Here is a 13,501-nt window from a genome sequence, read left to right as displayed (position 1 = left end):
AGAATAAATGCATGGTTAACCCCTTAATGACCGGCCCATTTTGCACCTTCGTGGCCAGGCTTATTTTTGAAAATCTGACATGTATCACTTTATGTGGTAAGAACTTTGGAACACTTTTATTTACCCAAGCCATTCTGAGAGTGTGACACATTGTACTTCATGACAGTCATAAATTTTAGTCAATATATTTCACCATTTATTTATGAAAAAATCCCAAATTTACCAAAAACTTTGAAAAATTTGCAATTTAAAATTTTTTAATGTCTCTGCTTTTAAAACAGAAAGTGATACCTCATAAAATATTTAATACTTAACATTCCCCATATGTTTACTTTATGTTGGCATCATTTTGTAAATGTCATTTTATTTTTTTAGGGCGTTAGAAGGCTTAGAAATGTAGTAGCAATTCTTAAGATTTTTAAGAAAATTTTTAAAACCCACTTTTTAAGGACCAGTTCAGGTCTGAAGTCACTTTGTGGGGCCTACATAGTGGATACCCCCATAAATGACCCCATTGTAGAAACTACACCCATCAAGTTACTCAAAACTGATTTTACAAACTTTGTTAACCCTTTAGGTATTCCACAAGAATTAAAGGAAAATGGAGATCAAATTTATAAACTTTACTTTTTTGGCAGATTTTCCATTTTAATCCATTTTTTTTCTTTAACATGTCAATGGTTAACAGCTAAACAAAGCAAATATTTATTACCCTGATTCTGCGGTTTACATAAACACCCCACATGTGGTCGTAAACTGATGTAAGGGCACACGGCAGGGCGCAGAAGGAAAGGAGCGCCGTATGGTTTTTGGAAGGCAGATTTTGCTAGACTGGTTTTTAGACACCATGTCCCATTTGAAGCCCCCCTGATGCACCCTACAGTAGAAAGTCCTAAAACGTGACCCGATTTTGGAAACTATGGGATAAGATCACAGTTTTGTTGGTGCTATTTTTGGGTACATTTGATTTTTAATTGCTCTATATTATGTTTTTTGTGAGGCAAAGTAACCAAAGAATGGCTGTTTTGGCACCGTTTTTATTTTTAGTTTTTTTACAACGTTCATCTGACAGGTTAGATCATGTGCTATTTTTATAGAGCAAGTTGTTACGGGCGCAATGATATCAAATATGTCTACTTTTTTTGTTTGTTTTAGATTCACTTAATAAAGCATTTTTGAAAAAAAAAAGTTTTTGTGTCTCCATTTTCTGAACGCCATATTTTTTTTTATTTCTCTGCTGATCATTTTGTGCAGGGGATCGTTTTTTGCAGGAAGAGTTGACGTTTTTATTGTTACCATTTTTGGGTACATATGATTTTTTTGATAATTTCATTATTACACTTTTTGGGGCAAGGTGACCAAAAAATTGGTAATTTTGGCACAGTTTTTATTTATTTATTTTTACGGCGTTCACCTGAGGGGTTAGGTCATGTGAAATTTTTATAGAGCAGGTCGTTACGGACGCGGCGATACCTAATATGTATACTTTTTCTTATTTAATTAAGGGCTCTTTTACACTTGCATTCTTTTCTTCCGGCATAGAGTTCCGTCGTCTATGCTCTATGCCGGAAGAATCCTGATCAGGATTATCCTAATGCATTCTGAATGGAGAGAAATCCGTTCAGGATGCATCAGGATGTCTTCAGTTCCGGAACGGAACGTTTTTTGGCCGGAGAAAATACCGCAGCATGCTGCGCTTTTTGCTCTGGTCAAAAATCCTGCCGCAAGGCCGGATCCGGAATTAATGCCCATTGAAATGCATTAATCCGGATCCGGCCTTAAGCTAAACGTTGTTTCGGCGCATTACCGGATCCGACGTTTAGCTTTTTCTGAATGGTTACCATGGCTGCCAGGACTCTAAAGTCCAGTGTAGTGGGGAGCGGGGGAGCAGTATACTTACCGTCCGTGCGGCTCCCGGGGCGCTTCAGAGTGACGTCAGGGCTCCCCACGCGCATGGATGACGTGATCGCATGAATCACGTCATCCATGCGCATGGGGCGCCCTGACGTCATTCTGGAGCGCCCCGGGAGCCACACGGACGGTAAGTATACTGCTCCCCCGCTCCCCACTACTACTATGGCAACCAGGACTTTAATAGCGTCCTGGGTGCCATAGTAACACTTGCGTTGTTACGGATCCGGCGTGTAATTCCGGCAAATGGAGTACACGCCGGATCCGGACAACGCAAGTGTGAAAGAGGCCTAAGTTTTACACAATAATAGCATTTTGGAAACAAATAAAATAATGTTTTAGTGTCTCCACAGTCTGAGAGCCATAGCTTTTTTTTTTTTGCCGATTGTCTTAGGTAGGGTCTCATTTTTTGTGGGATGAGGTGACAGTTTGATTGGTACTATTTTGGGGGGCATACGCCCTTTTGATCGCTTGGTGTTGTACTTTTTGTGATGGTAGGTGACAAAAAAAAGTCTTTTTTGGCACTGTTTTTATTTTTTATTTTTTTACGGCATTCACCTTTAGGGTTAGGTCATGTGATATTTTTATAGAGCTGGTTGTTATGGACGCAGTGATACCAAACATGTTTAGGGTATTTTATTTTCTTCATTTGTACCCAATTATAAATGTGCGTATATGGCAAAATGTCAGATTTGTTTTTTTTTTTTTACTTTTTATTATTTATTTTTTTTACACTTTTTTTCTTTTTTACACTTTTTGACTCGGACGCACTTGGTTCTTGAAGATCCAGTGGGTCTGATGGCTCTACAATACACTGTATAGTGTACTGCAGTGTATTTTCATTCACAGTAAGCCTGATCAGGCACCTGCCTCTGGCAGGCCCCTGTCAGGCTTGCATACCATGGCAAGCCTGGATGCCTGTGTAAGGCATCCAGTTGCCATGGTAACCATCGGGACGATGCCACAGCAGAGCAGCGGCCCGATGGATGGGGGGGGAGCCACAGCAGCGTCAAGATGCGGTAACTAACACCACATCATGACGTACACAGTACGCCGTTGGTCATTAATGGGTTAATCCTGGCATTTCAGTATTTGCCTGAAACAGATGAGCTGCTATTAGGTGAAGCTGAGGGACCAGTCATGGAGACACTGGCCTAATTATGGTGGAACATATGAGTAACCTTATTTTCTTTCCCCAGGACGTGTTCACACTTCATACTCCCGGTGGAGGAGGATATGGTGATCACAACGTGGGGGATAAGACGTTGATGCCCACGAAGAGTCAAAGTCGCAGTTTTGCGGAGCGGGGAAGCGTCTACGATTACCGAATGGCTCAGGAGACTGTGTGACAACCTCCTGACGAGATCCATGAATGACCAATGTATAGACGCTGAGGAGACCGGGGCTGGGTGACGTCTGTTCCCTACATGTGCTATGATCTGATCGTGAGAAATATATGGTAGAGTTCTATTATTAAAATAAAAATCTCAGATTTTGATTTCATAAGCGTCATCTCTATCTCCTTCTCTATATCCTGGAGATCGTCTGCTCGTGATGTTTTACGTCTCAGTGATATCACATCGCCACACATCAAATTCATCTGAAATTAGAAATGAAGGAAGTGGACAAGGTGTCTTGATTGAAAATGAGTAACATACTGTAGTTTTATGGCTATAACATCTATGTATGTCTCCATGGTAACAGACTACAAACAAGCCCTGTGTAGTCACACTTCAGTCGATACCTCAACACTTCACTCCATACTCGCTAATATATATTTGATAAGTTACGAAGAAGTAGAGGACAGATGTGAGTATGGCTGCAGGATCCGACTACACAAGAAATTTTTCTTCTCTGTTATCATGGAGGCACATAGATTTGCATAGGAGCTGAAGATTAAAAACGACAGTGAATTAGCAGGAAGGAAGCATTTTTATATGCTTTGGAGCAATAATGAAAAAAGAAATCATTGGTAGCAAAGTAGAAGATAGCCTTTAGGCCGCTTTCACACGGGCGAGTTTTCCACGCGGGTGCAATGCGTGAGGTGAACGCATTGCACCCGCACTGAATCCGGACCCATTCTTTTCTATGGGGCTGTGCACATGAGCGGTGATTTTCACACATCACTTGTGCGTTGCGTGAAAATCGCAGCATGCTCTATATTGTACGTTTTTCATGCAACGCAGGCCCCATAGAAGTGAATGTGGCTGCGTGAAAATCGCAAGCATCCGCAAGCAAGTGCGGATGTGGTGCGATTTTCACACATGGTTGCTAGGAGGGGTGGACCCGATCTTTATTATTTTCCCTTATAACATGGTTATAAGGGAAAATAATAGTATTCTTAATACAGAATGCATAGTAAATTAGGGATGGAGGGGTTAAAAAAATAAAATAAAAAATGAAACTCACCTCATCCACTTGTTCGAGCAGCCCGACTTCTCTTCTGTCTTCTTCTTTGATGACGTCACTGCGCTCATCACATGATCCATCACATGGTCCAACACCATGGTGATGGCCCATGTGATGGATCATGTGATGAGCGCAGTGACGTCATCAAAGGTCCTTTTGCCAGGTCCTGAAGAAAGAAGAGGAGATCCGCTACGCGACCAAGTGGATGGGGTGAGTTAAATTTGTTTATTATTTTTAACCCCTCAATGGACATTCTACTTAGCATTCTGTATTCAGAATGCTATTATTTTCCCTTATAACCATGTTATAAGGGAAAATAATAAAATCTACAGAATACCTAACCCAAACTCGAACTTCTGTGAAGAATTCCGGGTTCGGGTCTGGGTACCAAACATGCCGCTGGGACCTGCACTTATATCGAGAACGGAGCCCTGCAAGTAAAGGAGGCCGCCCTCCATTCATTTTCTATGGGGTTGGCGAAAATAGCCGAGCGCTGGCTCGGTTATTTCTGTCGGCCCCACAGAAATGAATGGGAGCCGGGGCCGCACATTCACTTCTATGGGGAGCCGGCTTGGTGGTGGCTGGACCGGAGTGCTCCAGCCACCACCTTGCGGGGCTCCATTCTCGATATAGGTGCGGGTCCCAGAGGTGGGACCCGCACCTATAAGACATTGTCCATGTTGAGACAACCACTAAAGTTGTGATCGTCTCTTTTGGTAAACCGTTGCTTTATTTGGCAGAAAGGGTAATTTGAAGAGATATGCAGATGAGTTCTTTGTGCACTGAGGGCGGGACTTTTCCCGTCGGTGCACCCTTGTTCCTTCCCTATGATTCTGAGAACTGTTCTCATCTCGCCCTGTAATCTCTCACCTGCGCTGTGCACCAGAATTTCTGAGCATGGCAATTTTATTTAATAAAGTCCTTAAATCTGGCACCAAATAATCCAGTAGGGAATAAAAAGTAGTCCCATGGCTCATTAATGGGGACCTTAACCTTTCTTCAAAGCACCTCAAAGGGGTTCTCCAGGAAACTAAACTAAATAAAAAAAAAGAAATATGTCATAGTAAAAACATTCATAAGTACCTTTTATATATCCAAAAAAGCTCGTTTTCCCTAGGGAGTTATCATTGTGGGACTCTAAAATGGCTGCCATCAAGTCACTGCATCAGAAACACGTCCTAGAATGCCCAGTACACTCACTAGGACGGGCTGCGTCAACGCCAGCAGCTCGAGACACTGTTCAGCCTGAGGTAACAGCTACTTCCCGGTTGAACTGACTGCTAGTGAGACGTGAACGCGCATATTAAAGCTCTTTCACACGAGCGGATGCCGTGCGGGTAATCTGCTGCGTAAAACAGAGCCAAGCCCCGTTCCGGACAGCAGAGACACGGAGCATTAATTAACATGATTGATGATGCTCCGTGCCTCTCTGTGACCTTTTTGCTACAAAATCACGGTGACAACTTTATCTCACTGATCACAGAGAGTCACGGAGCCATGTTACTGCTCCGTGTCTCTGCTGTCCGGAACGGGGCTTGGCTCTGTTTCACGCAGCAGATTGCCCGCACGGCATCCGCTCGTGTGAAAGAGCCCTTAGAGCATGCGCACTGTGCTTAGGCAGTTCCCAGTGAAGAGGAGGGGAGAAAACTGTTCCCTGGAGACAGTTCCCTGTTTGCGATCCGTCTCAGGCACCCGGCAGGGCTCTGAAGCGGCAATTTTAAAAGGAATCTACTCTCATCACAGTTTGTGCTGTGCCGTCAGCCTGACAGGAGTGAGGGCGGCCGGCTACATCGTAGCTGCTGGCTGTGTAAGCTAGTCATTTCAGGCAACTTTCTGAGGTTATTTATCAGAAACTGAACTTTCCTTGTCACAAAGCTCTCAAAACAAATGGTATGTAAATCATTATAATCCAATAAAGAAGAATTATATATAGATTACTAGACTGTACTGTGTCTGTGCATTTATTTCTATAAGCTTCTCTATATACATTACATATATTCGTAAGGCTGTGTTCACATAACCAGTTGTCGCTCCCTCTCTACAAACACATATTTATATTGTGCTGTATTCACATCAACATTTTGTTTTCCGTTCTTCTGATCCCGATCAGAATAAAAAATAATCCTCTTATTTGAGCATCCGCTGTGCTTATTTTGCATCCGTTTTTGTCAGTTCCGTCAGAGATCTGTTATTTTGGATGGGAGAAAAAGTCCTTCACTTTTTCTCCCATCCAAAATAATGGATCTCTGACAAAAGCGGATGCAAAATAAGCACAGCGGATGCAAAATAAGAGGATTATTTTTTATTCTGATCGGGATCAGAAGAACGGAGAACAAAATGTTGATGTGAATACAGCACAATATAAATATGTGTTTGTAGAGAGGGAGCGACAATGGCTTGTGTGTGTGTGTATATACTGTACAGTGAGGAACAGAAGTATTTGAACACCCTACGATTTAGCAAGTTCTCCCACTTAGAAATCATGGAGGGGTCTGATATTCACATTGTAGGTGCATTCCCACTCTGAGAGACAGCATTAAAAAAAAAAAAAAAAGGAAATCGCATTGTATGATTTTTAAAGAATTTCTTTGTCTTACACTGCTGAACATAAGTATTTGAACAAATGAGAAACAGCAAGAATTCTGGCTATCAAAGACCTGTTACTGTACCTTTAAAAAGTCCACCTCTACCCCACTCATTTATATAACTTAGTAGCACCTGTCTAAACTCTTTAAAGACCCCTGTCCACCCCACTGTCAGTGAGATGCCAACTACTACCATGGGCAAGACCAAAGAGCTGTCAAAAGACACCAGAGACAAAATTGTGGACCTCCACGAGGCTGGAAAGGGCTACGGGGCAATTGCCAAGCAGCTTGGTGGACTGGATGAACTGTTGGAGCAATTGTTAGAAAATGAAAGAGGCTAAAGACGACTGTCAGTCTCCCTAGGACTCGAGCTCCATGCAAGATCTCACCTCGTGGGCTATCACTGATGATAAGAAAGGTGAGGAATCAGCCCAGAACTACAAAGGAGGAGCTGGTCAGTGACATGAAGAGAGCTGGGACCACAGTTTCAAAGGTCACTGTCGGTAGAACACTACGCCGTCATGGTTTCAAATCATGCATTGCACGGAAGGTTCTCCTGCTCAAGTCATCACGTGTCCAGGCCCGTCTGAAGTTTGCCACTGACCATCTGGATTATCCAGAGGAGGCATGGGAGAAAGTCATGTGGTCAGATGAGACCAAAGTAGAACTTTTTGGTCTAAACATCACTCGTCGTGTTTGGAGGAAAAAGAAGGATGAGTTGCATCCCAAGAACACCATCCCTACTGTGAAGCATGGGGGGGGGGGGGGGTAACATCATGCTTTGGGGCTGCTTTTCTGCGAAGGGGACAGGATGACTGCACTGTATTAAAGGGATTCTGTCACCCCAAGGGGTTGTCCCATGATATGTTGGAGCCCAGCCGTGCCCATCGATCCAGAGCCCAGCACCGCCTACCACTTAATTTATTCACTCCACTATCCCTGACGTCAGTTCTTCTGAGTGCCGTAATCTTGCGCAGGCGCAGTGGACACTGTAGTCTGCGCCTGTGCGGACTACTGGCACCGGCTTCGGCGAGTCAACTGCGCATGCGCTGGCTCCCTCTGCGCGAGATAACGGCACTGAGAAGAACTGACGTCAGGGATAGTGGAGTGAATAAATTAAGTGGTAGGCGGTGCTGGGCTCTCGATCGATGGGCGCGGCTGGGCTCCAACATATCATGGGACAACCCCTTGGGCTCCTAACAGAGGTAATTTACATATCTATAAGATCGGTTTTTATAAAAATCTAACATAAACAGTGGGATCATTTTAAACACAGCATGGAGACTAATGGGCACATATAAATATCGCTATATCGTTAATCCTGGTGACAGAATCCCTTTAAGGAGAGGATGAATGGGGCCATTTATTGTGAGATTTTGAGCAACAACCTCCTTCCCTCAGTCAGAGCATTGAAGATGGGTCGTGGCTGGGTCTTCCAACATGACAACGACCCGAAGCACACAGCCAGGATACCCAAGGAGTGGCTCCGTAAGAAGCATATCAAGGTTCTGGAGTGGCCTAGCCAGTCTCCAGACCTAAATCCAATAGAACGTCTTTGGAGGGAGCTGAAACTCCATGTTGCTCAGCGACAGCCCCGAAACCTGACAGATCTAGAGGAGATCTGTGTGGAGGAGTGGGCCAAAATCCCAGTTGCAGTGTCTGCAAACCTGGTCAAGAACTGCAGGAAACGTTTGACCTCTGTAATTGCAAACAAAGGCTTCTGTACCAAATATTAACACGGATTTTCTCAGGTGTTCAAATAATGTTCAGCAGAGCAAGACAAATACATTGTTTAAAAATTATACAATGTGATTTCCAGAATTTTTTATTTTATTCTGTCTCTGAGTGGGAATGCACCTACAATGTAAATGTCAGACCCCTCCATGATTTCTAAGTGGGAGAACTTGCAAAATCGCAGGGTGTTCAAATACTTCTGTTCCTCACTGTTTTATATATTTTTCTATATCACTTTGGGGGAAAGGTGCTACTGGTGCATGATGTGTGTGCGTGGGGTGCGGGGATTATAAATTCAGAGGGTTTACTTTATTTACTGGGGGCACTTTAAGTACTGGGACTATTACTGGGGCTTTATACTCACTGGTATCACTTCTGAGATCATTATACTTACTGGTGAGATTAGTATTGAGCGAATTGACCTTCGGATCATAGATCCAAATTCGATCTGATCAAACGCTTATTTTTAACACTGTACTGAGACCTTTCTCCTTTCTCAGTATTAAAATGTATTGCCTCCGTTGACCCAAAATTAGTTTCACCTGAAATCACACGAGACTTCAGTAAATGAATTTGGTAATCATATCTACAGCACATCTTTAAAAACAGCTAAAATTATGAATCCTAAATCAGGTTTAGTACTGGCTGGTACCTTGGTCCTAAACCCAACTTTGGATTCCTAATTTGATTAATTCCCCGAAGACTTGCACAACATCGGATTAAACAAATTTTGCATAGACGGAGGCGATACATTTGAATACTCTATGGAGAAAGATCTCCGTACAATATTAAACTGAAGTGTTTGAGCGAATCGAATTCGGATCTGAAGGTCGATTTGCTCAAGCCTAGGGGAGATTATATCTACTAGGAACACTATAAGGGGTCATTATAACTAATTTGAACAAAATAAAGCACGGGGGGGAAAGCATTAAACCTATTGGGGCATTATAAGGGAATTCTTATTCTAGGGGGCATTATACAAACTGGGTGTACTATAGGGGGCATTATATTGCCTCACCATGTGTGCCTCACTATTTAAGAAGCAAAGTTGTTCCTAATTGTTAAATCAGGGGTTCGCAACTTGAGGTATGTCAGCTGTGAAACTACAGAGAGCATGAGCATATGCATGGCTGATCTTGGAACTCCCATGTAAGTGATTGATCCAGGGAGTTATTCTGATGCCTGATTGGAGTCGGGAAGGAATATTTCTCCCCTATAATTGGGTAAATTGGCTTCTACCTCATAATGTTTTTTTGCTTTATAAACTATTTTACTATGTAAATGTTTCAATACAAATAAAATTTAAAAAACTTGTATCTATTGTTCTAATATGTTGAAATAAAGAAACATCTATAAGTGTTTATAATTTTTTAGAATTCATTAGAAGAAAGCATTTATACTGGTGTCCCTGCAGACAAGGAGACAAAGTTCAAATGTAATAGAATTTATTATTTTATAGTAATAAAATAATATTTAATTAAAAAAAATATATATATATTTTTTACATTTTATTAGAACCTAAGAGTTTTAGTTCAGGAACTAAGAGAAATGTCTCAAAATGAATGTGAGGTATCAGAATTTTGCTTTCAAAATGATCCTAGATGGGGACCAGATGAAATTCGTCCTCAGCCCTCGAAAGATCGTACTGGAAATACTTCATGGTGTTCTTGTAACAACTGTATCGTCATGCCAACATGTGAGGAAAGCACATGCTGTAAAGAACTTGAAAAGCTGAAACACTACTTTTCAGAAAATATTCAATGCATTACTCAGTGTTCTGAATTTCAAGATCCCTATATGAATAGGGATATATTATTAAGCCATATAAGATTTTCTAACTATTCTTCAAGGCGTCAACGTAGACGTATTGATAACAGGTAACTATATAATAAATACATATATAAAGATATTTAATAAGTAGCTAAGAAATAATAATAAAATAAGATATACAGTGGGGAAAATATGTACTTGACACACTGGCGCTTTTGCAAGTTTTCGCACCTACAAAGAATGGAGAATAAAAAAAAAATCTGAAAATCACATTGTATGATTTTTAAATAATTAACTAGCATTTTATTGCATTAAATAAGTATTTGATCACCTACCAACCAGCAAAAATTCTGGCTCTCACAGACCTGCTAGTTTTTCTTTAAGAAGCCCTTATTACCTGTATTATTTGCAACTGTTTGAACTCGCTACATGTATAAAAGATACTCGTCCCAGCTGTCTATGGACACCAGGGACAAAATTGTAGACCTGCACAACGCTGGGATGGGCTACAAGACAATAGGCAAGCAGCTTGGAGAGAAGGCAACAACTGCACAATTATTACAAAATGGATGCGTCACGGACGTTCCCGCGACAGGTGGCAGGAGATCGGTGAGACTGGCAACATGTGGTTTGATCTGACATGCTTTCCATTTGGATCAAATGATGTCTGTGTTGTTTCTGGTGCCTGCCGCACCTTCTTTCCCCAGGTGTGGCTATTGGGGTCATTTAACCGTCTCTATAGTTGCTTCTCCCACAATGCTGTGTGGTTTATAGCTTCTGTTTGGACCTTTGGATAGATTGTGGTTGGATCTCAGCTGAGTTCCTGGTGCTTCCATAGCTCCTTTGAAGTTAAGTCTTCCCTTTCCCTTTTGTATTTAGTTTGGGTTCTGTGTGTTGCATTTCCCTATTGTGACTCCTGTTCGTCCTACCTTTTGGAGGAAAAGGTAGTCTCGTCCCTGCCATTAGTACCAGGATCCTATGGGGATAGATAGGACTCTAGGTATTCCTGCGTATGAACTCACCTACCTTTGGGGTCTGTTCATACTGGTAGTCAATCAGAATTTTGGTTAGGTTTTTCACTAGGAGGTGTCCTATAGGGCTAGAAAGGCACTGGTCCTTAAGTCACGTCTGGTTGCGCCGTACATGTACGGCGCGGGTCCTTTAGGGAACGTCGTCCAGTTGTACACTATCGCCTAGGGCGGACCGTGCAAGTATGTAGGGACAGATGTGTGGGTTGATCTCAGCGCTGTGCACGCTCTCCCCTTCCGTGACAGCTACACTATATCAGGATATAACCTACACTGACTATCTCCCACTAACTATCTGTATGATATACACTGCCTGTCCCCAAAAAAAGTCACCACCAAAAAAAAAAAAGGTCACACACTCTAATATTTAGTTGGACCGCCTTTAGCGTTGATTACGGCACGCATTCGCTGTGGCATTGTTTCGATAAGCTTCTGCAATGTCACAAGATTTATTTCCATCCAGTGTTGCATTCATTTTTCACCAAGATCTTGCATTGATGATGGTGGAGTCTGACTGCTGCACAAAGCCTTCTCCAGCACATCCCAAAGATTCTCAATGGGGTTAAGGTCTGGACTCTGTGGTGGCCAATCCATGTGTGACAATGATGTCTCCTGCTCCCTGAACCATTTATTCACAATTTGAGCCCGATGAATCCTGGCAATGTCATCTTGGAATATGCTCGTGCCATCAGGGAAGAAAAAATCCATTGATGGAATAACCTGGTCATTCAGTATGTTCAGGTAGTCGCTGACCTCATTCTTGGAGCACATATTGTTTCAGAGAGGAGCAGTCACCTGTGCAATATTCATGCTGTCTAATCAGCACCTTGATATGCCACACCTGTGAGGTGGGATGGATTATCTCGGCAAAGGAGAAGTGCTCACTAACACAGATTTAGACAGATTTGTGAACAATATTTGAATGGGTCTTTTGTGTATGTAGAAAATGTTTCAGATCTTTGAGTTCAGCTCATGCAAAATGGGAGAAAAACCAAAAGTGTTGGTGTTTATATTTTTGTTCAGTGTATAAACAATTGAGCATTTATGGGACCAGCTGGGACGCCACCTTCAGCAACCAACGAGTTTGCAGGATCTATATGTCCTGCTGTAACATCTGTAGACAAATGTGCTGCAGGATATAGAACATGTATGCCTCCATGTCCTGCCATATACAGTGGGGAAAATAAGTATTTGATACACTGGCGATTTTGCTATTTTTCCCACCTACTAAGAATGGAGAGGCCTGCAATTGTTGTAGTAGGTACACTTCAACTGTGAGAGACAGAATCTAAAAAAAAAAAAAAAAATCCAGAAAAGCACATTGTATGATTTTTAATTAATTAATTAGCATTTTATTGCATGAAATAAGTATCTGATACAATAGAAAAGCAGAGCTAAATATTTAGTAAAGAAATCTTTGTTTGCAATTACAGATGTCTGACATTTCCTGTAGTTCTTGACCAAGTTTGCATACACTGCAACAGGGATTTTGGAGCATTCCTCCATACAGATCTTCTCAAGGTCTTTCAGGTTTCGGGACTGTTGCTACATTGAGTTTCAGCTCCCTTCAAAGATTTTCGATAGGGTTCAGGTCTGAAGACTGGCTAGGCTACTCCAGGACCTTGAAATGCTTCTTACAGGGCCACTCCTTAGTTGCCTTGGTTGTCTGTTTTGGGTGATTGTCATGCAGGAAGACCCAGCCAGGACCCATCTTCAATGCTCTTACTGAGGAAGGAGGTTGTTGGCCAAAATCTCACGATACATGGCCCCATTCATCCTCCCTTCAATATGGTGCAGTCCTCCTGCCCCCTTTGCAGAAAAGCACCCCCAAAGTATGATGTTTTCACCCCCATGCTTCACGGTTGGGACGGTGTTCTTGGGGTTGTACTCATCCTTCTCTTTCCTCCAAACACGACGAGTGGAGTTGATACCAAAAAGTTCTATTTTGGTCTCATCTGACCAAATGACCTTCTCCCATGCCTCCTCTGGATCATCCAGATGGTCATTGGCAAAATTCAAACAGCCTGGACATTTGCTGGTGTGAGCAGGGGATCTTGCGTGTCC

The 13,501-nt window shown here is 42.3% G+C and overlaps 1 protein-coding gene across 1 annotated transcript in view; it reads left to right on the top strand.

The window, feature by feature from the left end:
- Positions 1-3,414, top strand: part of OPLAH (5-oxoprolinase, ATP-hydrolysing) — an 83,958-nt gene extending 80,544 nt beyond the window's left edge. The window contains exon 27 of the mRNA XM_040432838.1: positions 3,111-3,414. Within this exon, the coding sequence (XP_040288772.1) occupies positions 3,111-3,260 (150 nt within the window). The 3' untranslated portion in view covers positions 3,261-3,414. The remainder of the gene's footprint in view (positions 1-3,110) is intronic.
- The last annotated feature ends 10,087 nt before the right edge of the window (positions 3,415-13,501 follow it).

This window comes from Bufo bufo, chromosome 5, assembly GCF_905171765.1.
Source record: "Bufo bufo chromosome 5, aBufBuf1.1, whole genome shotgun sequence".
Classification (NCBI taxonomy): domain Eukaryota; kingdom Metazoa; phylum Chordata; class Amphibia; order Anura; family Bufonidae; genus Bufo; species Bufo bufo.
This window is presented reverse-complemented; position numbering and strand designations above follow the sequence as displayed.